Consider the following 25,577-nt stretch of genomic DNA (forward strand, 5'->3'; position numbering starts at 1 on the left):
GAAGTATTTCTCCATTACTGCCCTGTATCATTCTGGGAACTTGCTGAAACTTGGGAAAAGTACAACATCTGTTATGTGCCAGAGCCTGTGCTAGGTATTTTCTCAGCTTTGCTTTCCAAATCGTTTGGAAACTCTCCAGTTTCTAAGGGTAAATAACTTGACCAAATTCACAAGAAATGACTAAAAAGTGAAAGAGCCAAGATCTTAACCCAAAGTCCACGGCTTCTTCTTCTTCAGTATACCCCAATGTTGGGTAAAGATAAGAGTCTCATAATCGAATGGAAAACAAAAAAAGGACACTTTTTATTATTGAATGCGGGAGTGAGGGGAGTGGGGCCGACCAAGGGGTGGCCCTGGGAGAGGGTCCCAAGGGGCAGAGGTTGGGGACGTCTCAGTAAAGAGGGGCAGATCATGAATAGAGCCTCCGCCCCCAGCTGGGGGCTCTTGAGTTCGGCCAAGCACTGGGCTAAAACGTGGAAACTGGGCATTGACAAAGTACAGAGGGATGTGGGCGATCCGGCCCGTGGACCAGCACTGCAGAGAGAGGGGAAAGCAAAGTCTGACCAGTCTGAGCCCAAAGAAGGCCATACAGCAGAGCCACACAGCAGCTGCAGCCCTTGCTCCTCAGCCCACTCCTGCAACCACAGCAGCTGGCCTACTCACCACGCTGAGCAGAGCTCCTTTGTTGAACGAAGGATGGAAAGTGATGAGCTGGGCCTGGGCTCCTGGCTCCCCCTGGACAGCGCCACTAGGGGCAGAAGGAAAGGTGAGCAGGCTGCTGGAGGCAGAAGGCAGGTGTAGAGGGTATGGGTTTGGTATGGGAGGCCGGGGGGGGACCACACCTGCCCAGCACCTACCAAGGAAGTAGCTCAAACACAGGGCTGTTTCGAGTGCGAAAAAGGAGGATGACTGGTTTACCATTCTGGACCCGTGGATTTCCTGTAAGAAGTGGATACAGGGATAGGAAGGAACTCTGGAGGCAGAATCCCAGGGTAGGGGCAGGGGCAGAGAAGAACTGCAGCCAGGGCCTGGAAACAGTCAATTAATGGGAAGATGGTGCGGCCGGAGCAAAGGCCTCCCTCCCCTCCTCTTACCTTTCATGAGCACAGCCAGCCGCTCCCCACTTGGGTCCCAGACCATGGAGTGAGCCTCTCCCCCAAGCCTATGGGTCAGAACAGCAGGTTGGGAGGGCTCAGCGTGGTCCCTCCCAGCTTTGTCTCACTGCCCCTCCCTCGCCCACCCAGCTCACCTTTCCTCTCCATCTGGTGTCTGTACTGTCGTCTCAGACAGATCTGCCACAATCGTAGCTGACTTCGCGCCTCCAACGCACCCCTTTCGCTCACCTGCGGATCAGGGCAGAGGCTCTTAAGGACAAGAAAGGGGCCTCCCACTGGCCCCTGCCTCCTCTCCATCACAGGCATCAACACCTCTCAAGGCTCCCAAGCTTATTCCTTTTTTTTTTTCCCCAAGTTTCTTCCCTTTATCCTTCAGAGCAGCATATTCCAGATGGTTCCTGTCTCCCTCCGACTACCCCAGATGTTGTGCATCCAGAAGTGTTTCCCTGGACTCACCACAACGTTCTGGGAACGACAAGGAGTAAATCAATGGTTCCCCCAACACAGTGAACAGCAGGCGGTTTCCATCAGGACTCCAGCAGCCAGTCTGGGGTCAGGGAGCAAAAGGCAGGGAAAGAGTGGTCTATGGGAATACAGGAGGGAAGCACACGAGGAAGAGAAGTAGAGGAGGTGGGGGGACACGCCTGGGGGAGCAGGGCCCACCTCCGCCCCCGCTCCTGAGACGCACAGTCCCTCCTACCTGACATCGCCCTGATAGGGTAGGCCACCGCTCACAAGTCCACATCTGGGCCTCCCAGACTCTGTGCCAAAGAGAGGCAGGTCACAGCTTAGGAACTCTAGGTGTCACAGCCTGGACTTCCCTTCCTGTCAGTCCCACATTCAGGTGAATGGGAACGCGGACAGAAGGTTGTGGCACTCGCAGTTCCAGGAGCCTAGTGCCTTTCTCTAGGTCGTTCCTGCCCCCCTCCCCGCCCTCCCCCTACTCACCGAAAGAGAGCTGAAGGAGTGGTAGCCAGGACTTTGCTGCCATCCGGGGACCAGAGCAGGTTGGTAACCCCACCTCCCCGAAACCAGGGAAGGGGAACACAGGTCTCTGTTGAGACATCCCATACCTAGGAGAAAGGGGAAAAGAGTGAGACAGGGGAGACTCAAGCATCCCTACCATCCCACGGGGGGCCGCCCTTCCTTAAGGTACAAAGAACCAGAGGGGAGGACGTGGGAAAGGGACAGTTAAAACAGGAGGAAATAGGGTTATGTCTATACTGACAGCAGGCAGAAATCTACATCTGAGGAGTCAGGCTGGTGCAGCGCCTTTCCCTGGATATGTTTAAGATTGAATGGACAGCTGTTCCTCTCCTTCCCCCAGGGTATTTCCCACCACCAGGCAAAGAAAGCTCTCTCCTCAAGTCTGGGGTGGCTGAAATGACCAGAAGAGGCGTGGGGACCAACTCACCAGGATGGCAGCGTCCACAGGTGAAGCTGAGAGTAGCCGACCCCCACTGGGGGCCCAGGCCAAGCTGGTGACAGGCGTGTGCCCAGGGTGAGAGAGCACTTGGGCACAGCCGGAAGAGGGTCTGCCGAGGGGAAACGGGGTGTGGAGTTAGAAGACAACAGGAAGAAAGCCCATGATTCTATTCCCCTGCCTCCTCCTGCTAAAGCTTCCCAATCCCAATGGCCCCTCTGAGTTCAAATCCAGGTTGGGGAAAATGAATAAGGATCATGGAAGTTAAAGAAAAAGAAGGAAGGAAGGGCAGTCACTATCAGGAGGTCCAGAAAGGAAAACAGGTGAAAGGGACAAAAAAGCCTGAACGAGACAAAAACTTTTGACCAGTAAAGCTAGAAGGTACTGGGCTGGGGAGATGCATGTTCTGCTCTAGATGAGAGCTCTCTCCCCACAGGACCATCCTTCCTGGAGCATGGGATAATCCATGCCATCACTTCAAGGTTCCAATCTCTTCTCTTCCTACAGTTATCCACCACTCTCCAGGATTCAGCCTGTGCTCCTAACTCTGTCTTTCTGCCTTTCCTTGTCAGAATCAGCTTCCCTCCCCGGCGCTCCCACATCATTTTCTCCTCATCAAAGACGGCGCACGTGGCAAACCCCCCCCCCCTCACTAAACTGGGAACTAGTTGAGGGGCCCCGGCTGTGTCCGTCAGCTCTGTATCTCCAGAGCCACATTCTTGGCCTGACAGGTACAGGCTACTAGCCAAATTAATGCCACCTTGTCCTTTCTCCTCCCAACTATACCCCCCTTAAGCTCTAATGAGATCTTAGGTCACCAGTCTACAACTAACTCTCTTAACTTTACAATACATCAGTTTACAGAGATCCATCTCATTCTTTTCAGTGGCCCCACTGCATTCCACTGAATAGATGAACTACAATTTACTCAGTCAGGCCACCACAAATGGATATTTCAGCTGTTACAAACGGTACTGCAAAAAATATTCCCTATATCTTTATGTACTCGTCATTATTTGTGTAGAATAGAGTATTAAAGTGGAATTGCAGGTAAAAAAAGGCTTGAACCTTTCAAAAGATAAATATGCCAACAAATATATTCTGAAAAGTTTGTACCACAATATACTCTACCTGTAGTTTTCCTAGTCTTGCTAGTATTGGATATTATCAAACATTTCAACTTTAATAATACTAGCATACTGGGAACTCCCTGGTGGTCCAGTGGTCAGGACTCCACGCTCTCGCTGCTGAGGGCCAGGGTTCAATCCCCAGTCAGGGAACTAAGACCCCACAAGCCTGACGGTGCAGCCAAAAAAATAATAATTATCATACTATAATTCTGAATGGGCCAAAAAGCATTCTATACATTCTTCTAGTCCTTTTATTTATTTATTTTTACATTTAGTTCTTTTGTCTGCTTGGAATTTATTTGTATATAAAATGTAAAGCAAGGACAAACTGTATTGTTTTCTAAATAGATAGCCAATTATGCCAAAACCACTAAAAAAAAACAAAAACTACTCTATTGCAGTGCAAATCCAAGTTCATCACATATTAAATTTCCATAAATTCTTGGATCTGTTCCTGAATGTTGTTCTGTTACACTGATCTGTTTGATCTTATGCCAATAACTTTGTTACTATAACTTCATAAAATATTTCAATACCTGGTAGGGCAAATCTCCTCTCAATATGCTTCCTTTTCAAACTTTTCTTGGCAATCCTTCCACATTTATTCTTTCATAAAAACTCTATTATTTTGTCCAGTTCACAAAAACCAGCAGAATTCTGATGGGAAATACACTTAATCTGACATCTTCATGATTAAATTTTCCTACCCAGGAATATAACACATCCCTCCATTAATTAAGCTCTTGTTTAATATTCTTCAACCACTTTCTTCAGATGTCTAACAGATTAAATAAATTTAACAATTTATTCCTAGTAATCTATAGTAATTGTTGTACCTGTTGTAAATAGAACATATTTTCCATTGTAATTTCTCAACTGATTATTGTTGGTACCAAGGGAAGCTATTACATTTTCAGTTTCTTGGATCCAGTTACCTTACTACTTAAATTTCTTATTAGATTAAATAGGTTTTTTTGGTTGAATCTCTTGTCTTATCTAGGTTTAAAATCATATCATCAAATAAAAATAATTTTCTCTTCTTTCACAAGACTTTACCATGTTTCCTTTTCTTGTCTTAACTGCCCTCAAAAGAACCTCCACAAATAATGTTGGTTAATAATGGTGGTAATGACATCTCTGTCTTTATCTTGACATTACTGGAAATACCTTTAGTATTTCCTATTTCACTGTTCAATATGGTAGCCACTGATTTTGCATATATACTCTTTATGTTTAGGTTGTCTCTTTGTATTCCTGTTTATGTATTCAGCTGAATGTCTGCTTATTGAGAAGGGCATTTATTTATAGAAACACTTTCCTCCTTTAATTTGCAAATGTAACAATCATTTTAATAGACTTCCTAATGGTGAATAGTTTTTAATTTCTGGAATATTCTACTTGGTTACGATTTTTTTTTAAATATGCTTTTGGACTCTATTTGCTAATATTTTATTAAGCATTTTAAAATCTATGCTCAGGGGAGTTCCCTGACAGTCCAGTGGTTAGGACTTCATGCTTTCACTGCCAAGGGCGCAGGTTCAGTCCCTGGTCAGTATATCAAATACATAACTAAAGATCTACTGTATAGCACAGGGAACTCTACTCAATACTCTGTAATGGCCTATATGGAAAAGAATCTAAAAAAAGAGTGGATATATGTATATGTATAACTGATTCACTTTGCTGTACAGCAGAAACTAACACAACATTGTAAATTGACTATACTGCAATAAAAATTTAAAACAAAAAAAACCCCTGGTCGGGGAACTAAGATCCCGCAAGCCACGAGGCATGGTGAGGAAGTAAAGTAAGGAAGGAGGGAAGGAGGGAAGGAAGTAAATAAATAAATAAAATCTATGCTCAAATATTTTCTTTCTTATACCACCTATTGTCAGGTTAGGTTACATTAGGTTTATGGAAATAAATCAGGATGGGGACTTCCCTCATGGTCCAGTGGTTAAGAATACACCTTCCAACTCAGGGGACGTGGGTTCGAGCCCTGGTCAGGGAACTAAGATCTCACATGCCGTGGGGCAACCAAGCCCGTGTGCTCTAGAGCCTGTGTGCCACAACTAGAGAGCCCATGCACCGCAATGAAAGATCCCGCATGCCACAACAAAGATTCCGAGTGCCACAACTAAAGACCCGCACAGCCAAATAAATAAATAATATATATATATTTTTAAAAAGATTTGTATAAAAAGAAATAAATCAGGATTGATCCTGGGACAGAAAGAGGACATTAATGAGAAAACTGGTGAAATTAGAACAAAGTTTGGAGTTTAGTTAATAACAATGTACAAATGTCAGTTTCTTAGTTTTGACAAATCTAACATGGTTATATCAGACGTTAACGATGATGTGAAAGGTATACCAAAACTCTACTATCTTTGCAGCTTTTCTAAAAATCTAAAATTATGCACAAAGTTTATTAAAAGGAAAATAAATCAGGAGGCTTTCCAAATTTTTTATGATCTGGATTAGTTCAGATAACATGGAGATTATCTTTTCTTTGACAATTAGATAGAACTCTCATAAAACCATCTCAGCCTGGCATCTTTTTTTAGGGGTAGAGCTCATCCGTTTTAATTGCTTCTACAGTCCACTTTGATAACATATATTTTGCTAGACAAACATTTCCTTTAGGTTTTCAAATCTGTTAGTCTAAACTTATATATAATATGCTCAATAATTCTATTTTCTTCCATATTTGCGGTTATCTCTCCTTTCCCATTTTGAAAATAGTGTACTTTGATTTTCTATTTTACCTTATTAAGGCTGGCCAAAAGGTTTTCTTCTTTATTCATAATTTAAAGAACCAGTTTCTGGTTTTATATTTAGTTAGTCCTCATGGGGATTTTTTCCAATTTCATCGGTTTCAGCTTTTATCCATATTAATTCCCTTCCCCCTTTCCTTTAAACCTACATTTGGCAGTCCTCTGAAAGAGACAGTCTTTCCAATCCATGATCCATAGGTACAAACTCCCCACAATCCCAGAAGCCCCCAGTTCTGTCCCTTTCTCTAGATTAGATCTTCTCAGCACCTCCACCTTGGCCTTAGGTCTGCTTCTCCCGTAGCCCTGGGAAGTGCTGTGAGGAAAAAGAACTTCTCCTTCCAGACCTCCTCACCACCCCAGCATGGCCACGACCCTCAGGCCAAGGTAAGAGAGAGACAGCTGGGACTCACCGGGTAGACAAGGACGTGGGGTCCAGGGTCCAGATGAGAATGCAGCTCTGGCAGGCCACAGCCAAGACGGAGGCACTGAGGGGCTTCCAGGCCAGGGCCGCCACATTTCGCTGCAGCCGGTGCTTCAGGGAGGGGACTATAGTGCTGGGGTGAAAGGGGAGGGGATGGGGTCAAAGCAGGGACACTAAGGCGCAGCGACCTGAGTTGTGGTTGAGGAGGGAAATCCCGAGAGAAAGCTGATCATCCAGGGCCTGTGGGTATTGTGGGACAGAGGACAGGATAAAGACTGGATCTGGAAAGAGGACGCATCCAGTTGTGGGGCCTCCCTGACCCCAGTTCTGGAAGGAGCCATGGACCAGGCCCAGGAACTGCAGGACTCCCGGGGCACCAAGGCTGGAGAAGGAAGTGGGGACTGACCGATGGAGACTGAAGACTCCGAGTCCACCCAGCGTGCCCCACACATACCTGTTGGCATTATACACACGGATGGAGTCATCTAGCAGGGCCACCGCAAACTTGTTGGTGTGTGGGTGCCACGCAAAGACCCTCAAGCAGCAGCTGGACCTGGGGCAGGAGTGAGGGTGAGGAATCCCGACCTGCACCTCGCCATTCCCGGCCCAGAGCTCGGGTTCCCTTCTGTGTGAGGGCACTATTATTTTTCACTGCTTTTCTTTCTTTTGGGGGGCGGTAGGAGGGAGAATGTGGGGAGCAGTCAGGAAAGGGGTATGAGGAGTCTCTGCCTTGATTTCCCTCTCCCCAGAAGAAGTTCCAAGGTTCAGGACTTGCTTCCCACAAACGCTCCAGAGCTTGTACACTCACCAGTTTGTGACTTGAGCGAATTCAGCAATCAGATCTTCACTCCTGAGCTGTAATAACAAAGCGGATAGAGGTTGCACTGGGAAAAAAGGAGCTTATCCCCTCGATGCTCCCACAGGGGAGCTGGACCATTCATACCCTCTGCAGTCTTCTCATCACACCCTGACCCTAAGACATAGGAAGTGGAGAGGGGGTGGGAGTGGGGGAGCAGCAGCCAGGGAGGGCCGGGGGGAAGCCAAACTTACAGACAGATGGGGAAACAGAGACCCATGGAGGGAGGAGGCCCATCGACAGAGTGCCAGGGCCCAGCTGGATGCCGTCTTCACCCACTCAAACACTGTGGGGTTGAGAAAGCAGCTGTGATTAAACCATTCACAGGGTTCTCACTGGGCACCCTCCTAGGTGAGGGACGAGCAAGGGCAAGCACTCCCCAGATCCTTCCACCCAACAAGTGCTCTGGACACCCACTCTATGGTATGGGGGTAGGTAGAGGGGAAGAGAAGATGGTACCAGCAGAGTCAAATGGGCTGGGAAATACAGGGCTAAAGGGAAAGGCGCTGGGCCAACAGGTATTGGGATGAATTAGGGAGAATATGGATGGGAGGTGGCAACCATAAAACTAGAGAAGGCTAGAGGTAAACACACTTACCCTCCTCCTCTGAGTCTGCAATTTCATTCAGCACACCAAAAAGTCCCACATCACGCCTGAACAGGAGAGGGAGCTGTGAGTCACTCTGATCCCTTCAGTCTGCTCTCTAAGTTCATCTATTCATTCACTCAATAAACATGTATTAAAAATAACACTCACACTTAATGAGTGACAACTATGTGATATGTACTTTATATAGTCCTTTCATTGTACCCATGAGAGGACAATATATAAATTGTCCACCAGTGAGGCAACTAAGGCTCAGAGGTCTTTCAGGGCTTTGTGCACAGATCAAGGAGTCAAGACTTGCCCTAAGGGACTTCCCTGGTGGCACAGTGGTTAAGAATCCATCTGCCAATGCAGGGGACACCGGTTCAAGCCCTGGTCCAGGAAGATCCCACATGCCGTGGAGCAACTAAGCCCTTGCGCCACAACTACTGAGCCTGTGCTCTAGAGCCCGCGAGCCACAACTACTGAGCCCGAGTGCCTAGAGCCCGTGCTCCGCAACAAGAGAAGCCGCCGCAATGAGAAGCCCATGCACTGCAACGAAGAGTTGCCCCCGCTCACTGCAACTAGAGAAAACTCACACGCAGCAACAAAGACCCAACGCAGCCAAAAATAAATTTTATAGATTTAGAAAAAATAGATCGATTGATAAATAGATTTATAAATAGGTAGATTTATAAAAAATAATAATAAAATAAATTTACGAAACAAATTATTAAAAAAAAAAAGAAGACTTGCCCTAAGATAGTGAATGGAAAGCCACAGAAAGAGTTTAAGCTGAGGAATAAACTGATCACACTGGTATTTTAGAAAGATCAGTCTGGCTGCAGATTAGAGGGCAAAAAGAATGGAGAGAAAGAAATGGGTTAAGAGGCTACTTCAGGAATCTAGAAGAAAGGCCAAAGTGGCCTGAACCACTGGGGATGGAGAAAAGACAGACTTGAGTGCTCAAGGAAGTAGAATGGACAGGATTTGAGGACTAATTAGACATTAGTAAGGGAAAGAGCAGTATCAAGGGAAACACGCAGGTGATAATTATAGCATTTAATGCTGCTTACACTGTGCCAGGGCTGGGCTAGATGCATCACATGCATCATCTAATTCAGCCTTTATCACAACCCTACAAAATAGGTATCGTTATCATCAGCATTTTTAGATGAGAGAACAGAGAGTGTGAAGAGGTTAATTATCAAAGGTGAACTAAGTAGGAAATAGCAGAGTCAGGATTCAACCTGCCTGCCTGCCCCAGAGCCTACATTCAAACCACTTGCTTCTATATGACTAGGAAGGCTATTCCTTGAGATGAAAAACACAAGGAAGAAGCCAGCTTAGAGAGGAAAATGAAGAGATTGATTTTGAACAAGCTGAGTGTATGAAGCCTGTGGAATATCTCTAACCGAGGGTGTTGGGCAGACAAGTGAACACCCAGGTGTGAAGCATCAATCACAAGTCCAGCCTAGGGACACCAACATTTAAGAGAGAGCAGGAGGCTTCCCTCGTGGCGCAGTGGTTGAAAGTCCGCCTGCCGATGCAGGGGACGCGGGTTCGTGCCCCGGTCCGGGAAGATCCCACATGCCGCGGAGCGTCTGGGCCCATGAGCCATGGCCGCTGAGCCTGCGTGTCCGGAGCCTGTGCTCCGCAACGGGAGAGGCCACAACAGTCCGAGGCCCGCGTACCGCAAAAAAAAAAAAAAGAGAGCAGGAAGAGCAGCAGCAGCTAGAGAGGCAGAAAGTGAGAAAGCACCCAGGACTGAATGGCTTTTCAGACCATGACTTGATGTTTAGCTGCACTCAAGGAGACATGCAAATTAAACTGTAATGCAATATCAAATATCAAAGCTTGATAGCACATGTGTTAGGAAACAGGCACTCTCATACACTGTGTTTGTTTTGTTGTTGTTTTTTATTTTTTATTTATTTATTTTTTTTGCGGTACGCAGGCCTCTCACTGTTGTGGCCTCTCCCGCTGCGGAGCACAGGCTCCGGACGCGCAGGCTCAGCGGCCATGGCTCACGGGCCCAGCCGCTCCACGGCATGTGGGACCTTCCCGGACCGGGACACGAACCCATGTCCCCCACATCGGCAGGCGGACTCTCAACCACTGCACCACCAGGGAAGCCCTGTTTTTTAATTTTTATTGGAGTATAGTTGTCTCATACACTGGTGGTAGATCTGTAAATATGTACAACTTAAACAGAGGACTATATGGCAATAGCTCATGAAATTACAAATGAACATACCCTTTGAACCCAGCTACTTCATTTGTAGGAATTCATCCTACATATGATGATGATGATGATAATAATAAGAATAATAGCTAACTCTTGATGGGATTAATATGGGCCAGGCACTGTTCTAAGTGTTTTACTCATTTAATCATTACTACAACCTTGTAAGATAGGCTCCCTTTTACAGATGAAATTGAGGGACAGAGTGATTAAGTAACTTGACCAAGGTCACATAGCTAAAAAGTGGCACAGCCAGGAATTCAATCCAGGCTTCACTCCTACATGTGCAAAATGAATGACCTATGTATGAGATTATTCACTGCAACCTTATACCTAACCTTGCTGAGCTTCCAGTAAAGGCTCAGAAAGTAATAATGACATAAGGAGGGAACAGGTTCACAGAATTAAACCAAAAAGGAAAGCAAGTCACTGGAGTTGAAATGGAACTACTGTTGCACAGCCTTGAGTTCCACAAAAAGGACTGATAATTTGATATGCTGAATGATACACAGCTCTGAGATAGAGAGGGCTGGGAGGCCAAGGCAGAGGGGGTGGTGACCTCATTGCCTCCAGGATCTGCAGACCACTGGCCCAAGAGACCCTTTGCCATGTCTCACCAAATGTTGATGCATCTCTTCCACACTTGTTCCCGGTGGTGGATGAAGGCCGTTCTTGTGCCATGGTCCAACCTCCCAGGGGTCTTCAGGGGATCCTTAGTAAGGTTTAGGACAGGAAGATTGATCCACTAGAGCCAGAAATGAGGTATGACAGTGAGTCAGTCTCTTCCCTAATCTCTACTAACTTCCTGCCATCTCCAACCCTTGGCAGGGCTGAGGGTAAGAGGCTCCAGAGACCTGTTTCCCATTTCCACAAATATAACACTTGTGGAGGGGGGCGGAGTCAAGATGACATACTAGAAGGATGTGGAATTCGTGTCTCCTCACAACTAGGGCACCTACCAGGCACCGCTGGGGAACCACGGACACCTAAGGGGACAGGAGTAACCCCCAGCAACCAGTTGCTTCAACTATAGTTTTATTTTTCCTAATATATTTTTTATCTTTCTAATTTTATTTTGTTTCTTATTCTTTGATATTGTACTGCTCCTTTTTCTCTTTCTTTCTTTTTTTTTTTTTACCACGCCACGAAGCTTGCGAGACCCTGGTTCCCAGGCCAGAGGTCGGGCCCGGGCTCCTGTGCTGGGAGCTCCGAGTCCAATCCGCTGGACTAACAAAGAACCTCAGGACCCAGGGAATATTAATCAGAGTGAGGCCTCCCGGAGGTCCTCATCTCAGCACCAAGACCCATCTCTATCCAACTGCCTGCAAACTCCAGTGCTGGACGTCTCAGGCCAAACAACCAGTAAGACAGGAACACAGCACCATCACCAAAAAGAGGAAAAAAAAAAAAAAGAAACGACAAAAAAAATACTTTACAGGGCTTCCCTGGTGGCGTAGTGGTTGAGAATCTGCCTGCTAATGCAGGGGACACGGGTTTGATCCCTGGTCTGGGAGGATCCCACATGCCACAGAGCAACTAGGCCCGTGAGCCACAACTACTGAGCCTGCACGTCTGGAGCCTGTGCTCCGCAACAAGAGAGGCCGCAATAGTGAGACACCCGCACACCGCGATGAAGAGTGGCCCCCGCTTGCCACAATTAGAGAAAGCCCTCATACAGAAACGAAGACGCAACACAGCAAAAATACAATAAATTAATTAATAAACTCCTACTCCCAACATCTTCTTTAAAAAAAAAAAAAAAGTTACAGACAAAGGAGCAAGGTAAAAACCTACAAGACCAAATAAATGAAGATGAAATAGGCAACCTACCTGAAAAAGAATTCAGAGTAATGATAGTAAAGATGATCCAAAATCTTGGAAACAGAATGGAAAAAATACAAGAAACATTTAACAAGGATCTAGAAGAACTAAAGAGCAAACAAACAGTGATGAACAACACAATTACTGAAATTAAAAATACTCTAGGGGGGGCTTCCCTGGTGGCGCAGTGGTTGAGAGTCCGCCTGCTGATGCAGGGGACACGGGTTCGTGCCCCGGTCCAGGAAGATCCCACATGCTGTGGAGCAACTAAGCACGTGTGCCATGGCCGCTGAGCCTGCGCGTCCAGAGCCCGTGCTCGGCAACGGGAGAGGCCACAACAGTGAGAGGGCTGCGTACCGTGAAAAAAAAAAAAAAATACGCTAGGGGCTGGACTTCCCTGGTGGCGCAGGCTCCAGAATCCACCTGCCAATGCAGGGGACACGGGTTCTAGCCCTGGCCTGGGAAGATCCCACATGCTACGGAGCAACTAAGCCCGTGTGCCACAACTGCTGAGCCTGCGCTCTAGAGCCCACCAGCCACAACTACTGAAGCCCGTGTGCCACAACTACTGAAGCCCGTGCACCTAGAGCCTGTGCTCCACAACAAGAGAAGCCACTGCAATAAGAAGCCCGTGCACTGCAATGAAGAGTAGCGCCCGCTCACTGCAACTAGAGAAAGCCCGCACGCAGCAACAAAGACGCAACGCAGCCAAAAATAAATATATTAATTAATTAAAAAAAAATACTCTAGGGGCTTCCCTGGTGGCGCAGTGGTTGAGAATCCACCTGCCAATGCAGGGGACATGGGCTCGACCTCTGGTCCGGGAAGATCCCACATGCCGCAGAGCAACTAAGCCCGTGCACCACAACTACTGAGCTTGTGCTCTAGAGCCCATGAGCCACAACTACTGGACCTGCGTGCTGCAAACTACTGAAACCCATGCGCCTAGAGCCCATGCTCCACAATGAGAGAAGCCACCGCAATGAGAAGCCTGTGCACTGCAACGAAGAGTAGCCCCTGCTCGCTGCAACTAGAGAAAGCCTGTGCACAGCAACGAAGACCCAACACAGCCAAAAATAAATAAATAAAATAAATGTATTAAAAAAAATACTCCAGAAGGAATCAATAACAGAATAACTGAGGCAGAAGAATGGATAAGTGAGCTGGAAGATAAAATGGTGGAAATAACTGCCAGGGAGCAGAATAAAGAGAAAAATGAATGCAAAGAACTGAGGACGGTCTCAGAGACCTCTGGGACAACATAAACGCACCAACATTCAAATTATAGGGGTGCCAGAAGAAGAAGAGAAAAAGAAAGAGGCTGAGAAAATATCTGAAGAGATTATACTTGAAAACTTCCCTAACATGGGAAACGAAACAGTCGATTAAGTCTGGGAAGCACAGAAAGTACCATACAGGATAAACCCAAAGAGAAACACAACGAGACAAATATTAATGAAACTTTAAAAAATTAAATACAAGAAAAAATACTAAAAGCAGCAAGGGAAAAGCAACAAATAACATACAAGGGAATCCCCATAAGGTTAACAGCTGATTTTTCAGCAGAAACTCTGCAAGCCAGAAGGGGGTGGCAGGACATATTTAAAGTGATGAAAGGGGAAAACCTACAAACAAGATTACTCTACTCAGCAAGGATCTCATTCAGAGTCAATGGAGAAATTAAAACCTTTACAGCTAAGCAAAAGTTAAGAGAATTCAGCACCACCAAACCAGCACAAATGCTAAAGGAACTTCTCTAGGCAGGAAACACAAGAGAAGGAAAAGACCTACAAAAACAAACCCTAAACAATTAAGAACATGGTAATAGGAACATACATATTGATAATTACCTTAAACGTAAATGGATTAAATGTTCCAACCAAAAGACATAGACTGGCTGAATGGATACAAAAACAAGACCCATACATATGCTGTCTACAAAAGACCCACTTCAGACCTAGGGACACAGACAGACTGAAAGTGAAGGGATGGAAAAAGATATTCCATGCAAATAGAAATCAAAAGAAAGCTAGAATAGCAATCCTCATGTCAGACAAAATAGACTTTAAAACAAAGACTAGGGGCTTCCCTGGCGGTGCAGTGGTTAAGAACCTGCCTGCCAATGCAGGGGATATGGGTTTGAGCCCTGGCCCGGGAAGATTCCCACATGCCGTGGAGCAACAAGGCCCATGCACCACAACTACTGAGCCTGCGCTCTAGAGCCTGCAAACCACAACTACTGAAGCCTGCACACCGCAACTACTGAAGACCACGTGCCTAGAGCCCGTGCTCTGCAACAAGAGAAGCCGCTGCAATGAGAAGCCCGCACACCACAACGAAGAGTAGCCCCCGCTCGCCACAACTAGAGAAAGCCTGCGTGCAGCAACGAAGACCCAATGCAGCCAAAAATAAATTAAAACAAAAAAAACAAACACTATTACAAGAGACAAAGAAGGACACTACATAATGATCAATGGATCAATCCAAGAAGAAGATATAACAATTGTAAATATTTATGCACCCAACATAGGAGCACCTCAATACATAAGGCAAATGCTAACAGCCATAAAAGGGGAAATAGTAACACAATAATAGTAGGGGACTTTAACACCTGACTTTTACCAATGGACAGATCATCCAAAATGAAAATAAATAAGGAAACACAAGCTTTAAATGATACATTAAACAAGATGGACTTAATTGATATTTATAGGACACTGCATCCAAAAACAACAGAATACACTTTCTTCTCAAGTGCTCATGGAACATTCTCCAGGATAGATCATATTCTGGGTCACAAATCAAGCCTTGGTAAATTTAAGAAAACTGAAATCGTATCAAGTATCTTTTCCGACCACAATGTTATGAGACTAGATATCAACTACAGGAAAAATTTAAAAATACAAACACGTGGAGGCTAAATAATATGCTACTAAATAACCGAGAGACCACAGAAGAAATCAAAGAGGAAATCAAAAAATACCTAGAAACAAATGACAATGAAAACACAACAACCCAAAACATATGGGATGCAGCAAAAGCAGTTCTAAGAGGGAAGTTTACAGCAATACAACCTTACCTCAAGAAACAAGAAAAATCTCAAATAAAGAACCTAACCTTACACCTAAAGCAATTAGAGGAAGAAGAACCAAAAAAAAACTCAAAGTTAGCAGAAGGAAAGAAATCATAAAGATCAGATCAGAAATAAATGAAAAAGAAATGAAGGAAACAATAGCAAAGATCAAGAAAACTAAAAACTGGTTCTTTGAGAAGCTAAACAAAATTGATAAACCATTAGCCTGACTCATCAAGAAAAAAAGGGAGACGACTCAAATCAACAGAATTAGCATGAAAAAGGAGAAGTAACAACTGATGCTGCAGAAATACAAAGGATCATGAGAGATTACTACAAGCAACTATATACCAATAAAATGGACAACCTGGAAGAAATGGACAAATTCTTAGAAAAGCACAACCTTCTGAGACTGAACCAGGAAGAAACAGAAAATATAAACAGACCAATCACAAGCACTGAAATTGAAACTGCGATTAAAAAACTTCCAACAAACAAAAGCCCAGGACCAGATGGCTTCACAGGCGAATTCTATCAAACATTTAGAGAAGAGATAACACCTATCCTTCTCAAACTCTTCCAACATATAGCAGAGGGAGGAACACTCCCAAACTCATTCTATGAGGCCACCATCACCCTGATACCAAACCAGACAAAGATGTCACAAAATAAGAAAACTACAGGCCAATATCTCTGATGAACACAGATGCAAAAATCCTCAACAAAATACTAGCAAACAGAATCCAACAGCACATTAAAAGGTTCAAACACCATGATCAAGTGGGGTTTATCTCAGGAATGCAAGGATTCTTCAATATACACAAATTAGTCAATGTGATACATCACATTAACAAAATGAAGGATAAAAACCACATGATAGTCTCAATAGATGCAGAAAAAGCTTTTGACAAAATTCAACACCCATTTATGATAAAAACTCTCCAGAAAGTAGGCATAGAGGGAACCTACCTCAACATAATAAAGGCCATATATGACAAACCCACAGCCAACATTGTTCTCAATGGTGAAAAATTGAAACCATTTCTTCTCAGATCAGAAACAAGACAAGGCTGCCCACCTTCACCACCATTATTCAACATAGTTTTGGAAGTTTTAGCCACAGCAATCAGAGAAGAAACAGAAATAAAAGGAATCCAAATCGGAAAAGAAGAAGTAAAACTGTCACTGTTTGCAGATGACATGATACTATATAGAGAGAATCCTAAAGATGCTACCAGAAAACTACTACTAATCAATGAATGTGGTAGAGTAGCAGGATACAAAATTAATGCAGAGAAATCTCTTGCATTCCTATAAACTGATGACGAAAAATCTGAGAGAGAAATTAAGGAAACACTCCCATTTACCACTGCAACAAAAAGAATAAAATACCTAGGAATAAACCTACCTAAGGAGACAAAAGACCTGTATTCAGAAATCTATAAGACACTGATGAAAGAAATTAAAGATGATACAAACAGATGGAGAGATATACCATGTTCTTGGATTGGAAGAATCAACATTGTGAAAATGACTATACTACCCAAAACAATCTACAGATTCAATGCAATCCCTATCAAATTACCAATGGCATTTTTCACACAACTAGAACAGAAAATTGCACAATTTGTAGGGAAACACAAAAGACCCTGAATAGCCAAAGCAATCTTGAGAAAGAAAAATGGAGCTGGACAAATCAGGCTTCCGGACTTCAGACTATAGTACAAAGCTACAGTAATCAAGACAGTATGATACTGGCACAAAAACAGAAATACAGATCAATGGAACAGGACAGAAAGCCCAGAGACAAACCCATGCACATATGGTCACCTTATCTTTGAGAAAGGAGGCAAGAATATACAGTGGAGAAAAGACAGCCTCTTCAATAAGTGGTGCTGGGAAAACTGGACAGCTACATGTAAAGGAATAAAATTAAAACACTTCCTAACACCATACACAAAAATAAACTCAAAATGGATTAAAGAGACGCCCTCCGGCGACCTACACGCACAGGCGGGGCTAAATCCAAAGCTGAGCCCCTGGGAGCTGTGAGAACAAAGAAGAGAAAGGGAAATCTCTCCCAGCAGCATCAGAAGCAGCGGATTAAAGCTCCACAATCAACTTGATGTACCCTGCATCTGTGGAATACCTGAATAGACAACCAATCATCCCAAATTAAGGAGCCCTGTGGATGAAAGGCTCTTGGTGCTGCAGCCAGGAGTCAGTGCTGTGCCTCTGAGGTGGGAGAGCCAACTTCAGGACACTGATCCACAAGAGACCTCCCAGCTGCACATAATATCAAACAGCAAAAATTTCCGAGAGATCTCCATCTCAACGCCAGCACCCAGCTTCACTCAACGACCAGCAAGCTACAGTGCTGGACATCCTATGCCAAACAACTAGCAAGACAGGAACACAACCCCACCCATTAGCAGAGAGGCGGCCCAAAATCATAATAAGTCTACAGACACCCCAAAACACACCACCAGACGTGGACCTGCCCACCAGAAAGACAAGATCTAGCCTCATCCACCAGAACACAGGCACTAGTACCCTCCACCAGGAAGCCTACACAACCCACTGAACCAACCTTAGCCACTGGGGACAGACACAAAAAACAACAGGAACTACGAACCTTCAGCCTGCAAAAAAGGAGACCCCAAACACAGTAAGATAAGCAAAATGAAAAGACAGAAAAACACACCGCAGATGAAGGAGCAAGATAAAAACCCATCAGACCTAACAAATGAAGAGGAAATAGGCAGTCTACCTGAAAAAGAATGCAAAATAATGATAGTAAGGTTGATCCGAAATCTTGGAGATAGAATGGACAATAGAATGGACAAAATGCAAGAATCAGTTAACAAGGACCTAGAAGAACTAAAGATGAAACAAGCAACGATGAACAACACAATAAATGAAATTAAAAGTACTCTAGATGGGATCAATAGCAGAATAACTGAGGCAGAAGAACGGATAAGTGACCTGGAAGATAAAATAGTGGAAATAACTACTGCAGAGCAGAATAAAGAAAAAAGAATGAAAAGAACTGAGGACAGTCTCAGAGACCTCTGGGACAACATTAAACGTACCAACATTCGAATTATAGGGGTTCCAGAAGAAGAAGAGAAAAAGAAAGGGACTGAGAAAATATTTGAAGAGATTATAGTTGAAAACTTCCCTAATATGGGAAAGGAAATAGTTAATCAAGTCCAGGAAGCACAGAGAGTCCCATACAGGATAAATCCAAGGAGAAATACGCCAAGACACATATTAATCAAACTGTCAAAAATTAAATACAAAGAAAACATATTAAAAGCAGCAAGGGAAAAACAACAAATAACACACAAGGGAATCCCCATAAGGTTAACAGCTGATCTTTCAGCAGAAACTCTGCAAGCCAGAAGGGAGTGGCAGGACATATTGAAAGTGTTGAAGGAGAAAAACCTGCAACCAAGATTACTCTACCCAGCAAGGATCTCATTCAGATTTGATGGAGAAATTAAAACCTTTAGAGACAAGCAAAAGCTGAGAGAGTTCAGCACCACCAAACCAGCTCTACAACAACTGCTAAAGGAACTTCTCTAGGCAAGAAACACAAAAGAAGGAAAAGACCTACAATAACAAACCCAAAACAATTAAGAAAATGGGAATGGGAACACACATATCGATAATTACCTTAAATGTAAATGGACTAAATGCTCCCACCAAAAGACACAGATTGGCTGAATGGATACAAAAACAAGACCCATATATTTGCTGTCTACAAGAGACCCGTATGCTAACACATATATATGGAATTTAAGAAAAAAAAATGTCATGAAAAACCTAGGGGTGAAACAGGAATAAAGACACAGACTTACTAGAGAATGGACTTGAGGCTATGGGGAGGGGGAAGGGTAAACGGTGACAAAGCAATAAAGAGGCATGGACATGTATACACTACCAAACGTAAGGTAGATAGCTAGTGGGAAGCAGCCGCATAGCACAGGGAGATCAGCTCGGTGCTGTGTGACCGCCTGGAGGGGTGGGATAGGGAGGGTGGGAGGGAGGGTGACGTAAGCGGGAAGAGATATGGGAACATATGTATATATATAACTGATTCATTTTGTTGTGAAGCTGAAACTAACATACCATTGTAAAGCAATTATGCTCCAATAAAGATGTTTAAAAAAAAAAAAAATGGATTAAAGACCTAAATGTAAGGCCAGACACTATAAAACCCTTAGAGGAAAACATAGGCAGAACACTCTATGACATAAATCACAGCAAGATCCTTTTTGACCCACCTCCTAAAGAAATGGAAATAAAAACAAAAATAAACAAATGGAACCTAATGAAACTTAAAAGCTTTTGCACAGCAAAGGAAACCATAAACAAGACGAAAAGACAACCCTCAGAATGGGAGAAAATATTTGCAAACGAAGCAACTTACAAAGGATTTATCTCCAAAATATACAAGCAGTTCATGCAGCTCAATATCAAAAAACAAACAAACAACCCAATCCAAAAATGGGCAGAAGACCTAAATAGACATTTCTCCAAAGAAGGTATACAGATTGCCAGCAAACACATGAAAAGATGCTCAACATCACAAATCATTAGAGAAATGCAAATCAAAACTACAATGAGGTATCACCTCACACCGGTCAGAATGGCCATCATCAAAAAATCTACAACAATAAATGCTGGAGAGGGTATGGAGAAAAGGGAACCCTCTTGCACTGTTGGTGGGAATGTAAATTGATACAGCTAGTATGGAAAACAGTATGGCGGTTCCTTAAAAAACTAAAAATAGAACTACCATATGACCAGCAATCCCACTACTGGGCATACACCCTGAGAAAACCATAATTCAAAAAGAGTCATGTAACACAATGTTCATTGCAGCACTATTTACAATAGCCAGGACCTGGAAGCAACCTAAGTGTCCATCGACAGATGAACGGATAAAGAAGATGTGGGCTTCCCTGGTGGCGCCGTGGTTAAGAATCTACCTGCCAATGCAGGAGACACGGGTTCAAGCCCTGGTCCGGGAAGATCCCACATGTCGCGGAGCAACTAAGTCCGTGAGCCACAACTTCTGAGCCTGCGCTCTAGAGCTTGCGTGCCACAACTACTGAAGCCCGCATGCCACAACTACTGAAGCCCAGGCACCTATAGCCCATGCTCTGCAACAAGAGAAGCTACCACAATGAGAAGCCCATGCACCACAACGAAGAGTAGCTCCCGCTCGCCACAACTAGAGAAAGCCCGTGCACAGCAACGAAGACCCAATGCAGCCAAAAATAAAATAATAAATTAAATAAATTTTAAAAAATAATAAAGATGTGGCATATATATATATATAATGGAATATTACTCAGCCATAAAAAGAAACGAAATTGAGTTATTTGTAGTGAGGTGGATGGACCCAGAGTCTGTCATACAGAGTGAAGTAAGTCAGAAAGAGAAAAACAAATACCGTATGCGAACATATATATAATCTAAAAAAAAAAAAAAGATTCTGATGAACCTAGGGGCAGGACAGGAATAAAGACACAGATGTAGAGAATGGACTTGAGGACACAGGGAGGGGGAAGGGTAAGCTGGGACGAAGTGAGAGAGCAACATTAACATATATACACTACCAAATGTAAAACAGATAGCTAGTGGGAAGAAGCTGCATAGCACAGGGTGATCAGCTTGGTGCTTTGCGACCACCTAGAGGGGTGGGATAAGGAGGGTGGGAGGGAGCCGCAAGAGGGAGGGGATATGGGGATATATGTATGCATATAGCTGATTCACTTCGTTATACAGCAGAAACTAACACAACGTTGTAAAGCAATTATACTCCAATAAGTATGTTAAAGGAAAAAGAAAAAAATATATATATATATAACACTTGCGGGACAGGGAAACAGGTCTTAGCTCCCTTATCTGTAAAACTAGAATATTTCATAGAGTTGCTGTGATTAAATCACATTATTAAAACATTTGTGGAGAACACCTGACTCAGAGCCTTTCTTCCAAGCAAACGCTCAATAAATGTAAGTTTCTCTTCCTTTTCCTTCCCAGAAACACCACAGGAAAAAACTCCCCAGGTTGTGCCTTCCCAGTTCTCCCAGATTCTGTACCAACTTTTCAGAAGTCCTCCTGCACCCTCACATCCCCTAGATTCGCCCTCACTCTCCGTTCCCACTAGGCCCGCACCACAGCCCCTCAGCATCCCTTATCCTCCAATCCCAGCTCTTAAATACATCCCAGTCCTTCTATTCTTCTCCAGCCTGAGCCAGGCTATTTCCAATACTCCAGTCTGGGGACCTCGACCCCGCCCCTATCACGTTGCCTCTGCTCCCCCATTCTCTCCGACTCTGCCCCCCACGCCTGTAGGTCTCCTCCCTCCTCGCCCTGACCACCTGGCCCCGGAAGTCGGGAGGCGGACTCTCATAGCTACTGCCCGTCACCAGCTCGTTATTGTGCTCGTATAGGGTGACTTGTCCCCTAGGCGGCGGCGGAGGGAACAACGCCAGGGAGCACATCCTGCCGGTCCCGAAGACGTCCGGACTGAGCAAACTCCCGGATCCCGCTCCGCCGACTCTTAGTTCCCTGGCTAGATTAGGATGCGTACGGGTTGTCGCCTGGGACAAACTGCTATGCAAAGCTCAACGGAAGTGAATGGAAGAGTAACGGAGAAGAAGGACGCATGCGCAGTCCGGGACAGACTTCCGGCGTCCTCGCGCGTCGCCTGGCGGCCAGAGGGGGCCGGTGTAAACACGTCCGTAGGGCAGACCACTATTTAAGGGTCGGAGCGTTTTTTTGTTTCCTGTGAGACTGCTGTTTTTCCCAGTTCCGAATTCCTCAACACGCTCTCCTACTCACTCTCAGCACTCGAAAAGTCCAAAATAAGCCACGTTCAGGGCAGTACCCAATTAAACTCTCCCAGGATTGTGTCAGGGGCAGCTGGCTGGAAAGTTGAGGGAAAGCCTCCGGAAGGCGGAAAGTCAGGCGGGAGGCCTTGGGAGGGAGAGTGCAGTGCCCGCCGGAACCTAGAGCCCACGGGGTTAGGCCTCCTAGAAGGAAAAGTGGGAACAGTTGGGAAATTAACATTTCCTGAGCACTTATTATGGTAAGTGCTTGTATAATCTTTACAACAACTCCATGAGATGGGTACTGTTATATCACCATAAGGAAAGAGGCACAGGGAGATCGGACCTAAAAATACCAAAACCTGTATAAGGCATTCTGACTACAGAATGAAAGTGAGATTGAGAGGAGAGGGGCAAAAACAAGTAAAGAGGATTAAGAGGTACAAACTACAAGGTATTAAATAAATAAATTACAACGATGTAATGTACAGCACGGGAATATTGCCAATATTTTATAACTTTGTATGGAGTATAATCTATAAAAATATCAAATCATTGTGTTGTACACCTGAAACTAATATAATATCGTAAATCAATTTTTTAAAACAAGTGAGATTGATCTTATTCTAACTCCAAAGGATGGAACTGGAACTGGAATCTAATGCAGAATGGGGGCTCCTCTTCTTACAGCTGTGTGGCTTTGGGAAAATCGTTGAATTCTTTGAGACTCAGCTCCCTCACTTGCAGTGTCCTAACTATTATACATGGCTGTTTCCCATACAAAGTAATGGAAACAAAGCCATTTAATAAACTGTAAAGTGCTAAGCAGATATTGGAGATGAATAGCCCTAACTCTGCCATGAACTAGGTGACCTTGGGCATTGGTTCATTCATTTAACAGATGTTAATGAGCAATTCCAAGGACCAAGCTCTGGGGACCCAGAACTGTATAAGGCATACAGTTCCCCATCCCCAAGAGCAGCCAGTCTCATTGGATACTATAGGAGACATTCTGGTTTAACATTCTCGGATTCTATATCTGCCCCTCCTTTCTACATGAAAAGTTCCCCCAAGAGTTATTCCCGGGTCAGAAAACCAGGGGCTCCAAAACGTTAATGGACATAGGAATCATCTGAGGATCTTGTTAAAATGCAAATTCTGGGGTGGAGCTCTGAACTTGTAGTTCCAAAAAGCCCGCAGGTGATACTGCACAGACAACTCTTTAAGTAGCCCGTCCCCCCATTTAATTAGTTCACTGTCACTTGGGAAGTCACAGAAAACTTAAAGAGCAGATTATTAAAACTGGGGATAGTTTGGAGAAATTGGCTGGGAAAGCTCTCCTTGAGACGGGGAAGCAGGACAGGTGTGAAGGAAAAGTGGGAGTCCGTGACCCTGACAGACTGGTGGAGAGCAGTGAGAAGCCACCCACAAATTTTTTGTTTGTATCATCCAACCCCAGATACCCCAAGAACTCACTACAGCCTGGGACTATGACTTCCACCCTCCCTTGAATGAAGCCTGATTTTCACCAACAGACTGTGTTATAATTATCAGTTAGGTGCCTGCCTCTTACCCTGTAATGTGACCTGGAGAGAAGGAACAGTGCTCTGTGTCTTCATACTCCACAACCGCCTCCCCCATACAGCTTATTTAAGGTTTGCTGAATGGTTTTTCACAATTTGCAGATTCTTGGGAGGCTGAAGTCCAGGCCTAGCGCACTCCCCACTAACTTCACCAGGGGGCGCGGCGGCCCTGGCGACACAGTGACTGTGACCCACCGCCCCAGGGGCTCAGAGCGCTCGGCGGGCAGTCTCCACCGGGGCCCCTCCCTACGACCTGGGCGGGAAACCGAGGCAGCGTCCTGGCCACTGCCCGAAACTTCTAAAATGGGGCCCCCCACTTTGAGAGGCGGGAGGCATCGCGGGAGCCTGGGTGCCTGGACCTCGGCCCGCCGCCCCTTCCTGGGCGCGCCGAAGCCCGGCGCCCCGGCGCGGGGCCGGTAACCAGGCGCACATGGCCCGCCCGGCCCTGTTTGTCCTGGCAGCGCGCCGCCGCTATTTGAGGCGGTTTTTATCTCCCAGAAACCAGCAAAACCCCAAGCGGAGTCTAAGGAAGATGAAAGGAGCCGAGGGACCGGGGAGGGGAGGACCGCGAGGCTGCGGCGGGCGGGAGCTGGCACCGGACAGGCGGAGGCCGGGAGGCGAGAGGGCCAGGCCCTGGGGGGTCCCGAGGAGCCGGCCCCGCGGGGTGGGCGCCGAGCCCGGGGGTCCACTTCGGGCCGCCCACTCTCGCAGCCCCGCGCCCAGGCGTCTCCCGCCCCTCTCAGCCGCTCTTCCGCCGCGGCCCCCGGCCGGCCGGAGGGTCCTCGGAACTCGGATCCTTCTTCAAAGCGCCTTTGAAGCCCGGAGCCCCGCCCAAGGGCAGGAGATTTCGCACCTGGACGGGGGCGGGGTGGGGAGGGGACCGGCAGCCCGAGCACCGCCTGGGACCCGCCGACCCCTCCCCCGCTCTAGCGCGGAGCGCCTCTCCCGAGCCCGCAAGGGGCACCGGCGGACGGGGGCGCCGCCCGCAGTCGGGCCCAGGCTGGGGGAGCGGCTCGTGCGCCCCTCCGCCCGGCGGGGGAGCCGTAGGGGGCGGAGGCCGCACAAAGCCCTATTGTGGCTGGGGTCTGGCCGCGACAGAGTGGCTTTTGTTCCTCCGCTGAGTCCGTGGCGGGCACGACTGATTGCAGGCCCGGGGCCGGGGGCGGGTTACGTGCCAGGCGGGTCCACCCGCGGTAGCCGCACCTCGCTCGGCCCGGGCCGCGCCGTAGTCCGCACGGCGACCGCGGGGCCGGCGCGCCGCCCGGCTGCTGTCCAGGCTGTGTCCGCTGGTGCCGAGCCCGAGAAAGAGCCGGGTGAAGAAAACCTCTTCGCCTTCCCAACTCCGCAGAGAGCTCTGGGCTGGGCGGTCAAAAACTGACCTCCGCCGCAGGGCCGGGCCGCCGAAGTATTCTACCCCGGGCGTAACGTGCAAACAGGCACGACAGTGCCCGCGGGGACTCCCCAGTTTGCCAACCAGAAATCCTGTGGCTCACTCTTCTCCCCTCCTCTTCCTCTTTTCTCACCAGGACAAAATTTTAAATCGAATTTTTTATTTATTAAATTAAAAAAAAAAAAAGACTCCATGAGGGCATGATCCCTTCCCTTCCACAATATTACCCTCTCCCCAAGCTCCGGCGGCTTTAAACCTTTAACTTGGGGCCTTGAGGGAGCAAGAGATAGAAAAGGAGGATCCAAAGTC

The 25,577-nt window shown here is 46.0% G+C and overlaps 1 protein-coding gene across 3 annotated transcripts; it reads right to left on the minus strand.

Moving 5' to 3' along the window:
* Positions 1-300: 300 nt before the first annotated feature.
* On the minus strand, positions 301-22,065 carry AAAS (aladin WD repeat nucleoporin). Of its 3 annotated transcripts, none has more exons than XM_082666828.1 (16): positions 21,846-22,065; positions 11,171-11,265; positions 8,321-8,376; positions 7,917-8,008; positions 7,675-7,721; positions 7,321-7,419; positions 6,856-6,999; positions 2,530-2,650; positions 2,064-2,188; positions 1,816-1,876; positions 1,572-1,662; positions 1,250-1,343; positions 1,095-1,162; positions 858-939; positions 664-748; positions 301-534 (listed from the first exon to the last, which is right to left on the minus strand). In XM_082666828.1, the coding sequence occupies exons 1-16, from the start codon at positions 21,966-21,968 to the stop codon at positions 307-309; spliced, it is 1,611 nt and encodes a 536-aa protein (XP_082522954.1). In that variant the 5' UTR covers positions 21,969-22,065; the 3' UTR covers positions 301-306. The 3 variants fall into 3 exon arrangements, with proteins under 3 accessions (XP_082522954.1, XP_082522953.1, XP_082522955.1); XM_082666827.1 differs by having other exon boundaries at positions 11,171-11,298; XM_082666829.1 differs by lacking the exon at positions 11,171-11,265 and having other exon boundaries at positions 21,846-22,015.
* Positions 22,066-25,577: the final 3,512 nt, after the last annotated feature.

This window comes from Grampus griseus, assembly GCF_964374135.1.
Source record: "Grampus griseus genome assembly, chromosome: 11".
Lineage (NCBI taxonomy): Eukaryota > Metazoa > Chordata > Mammalia > Artiodactyla > Delphinidae > Grampus > Grampus griseus.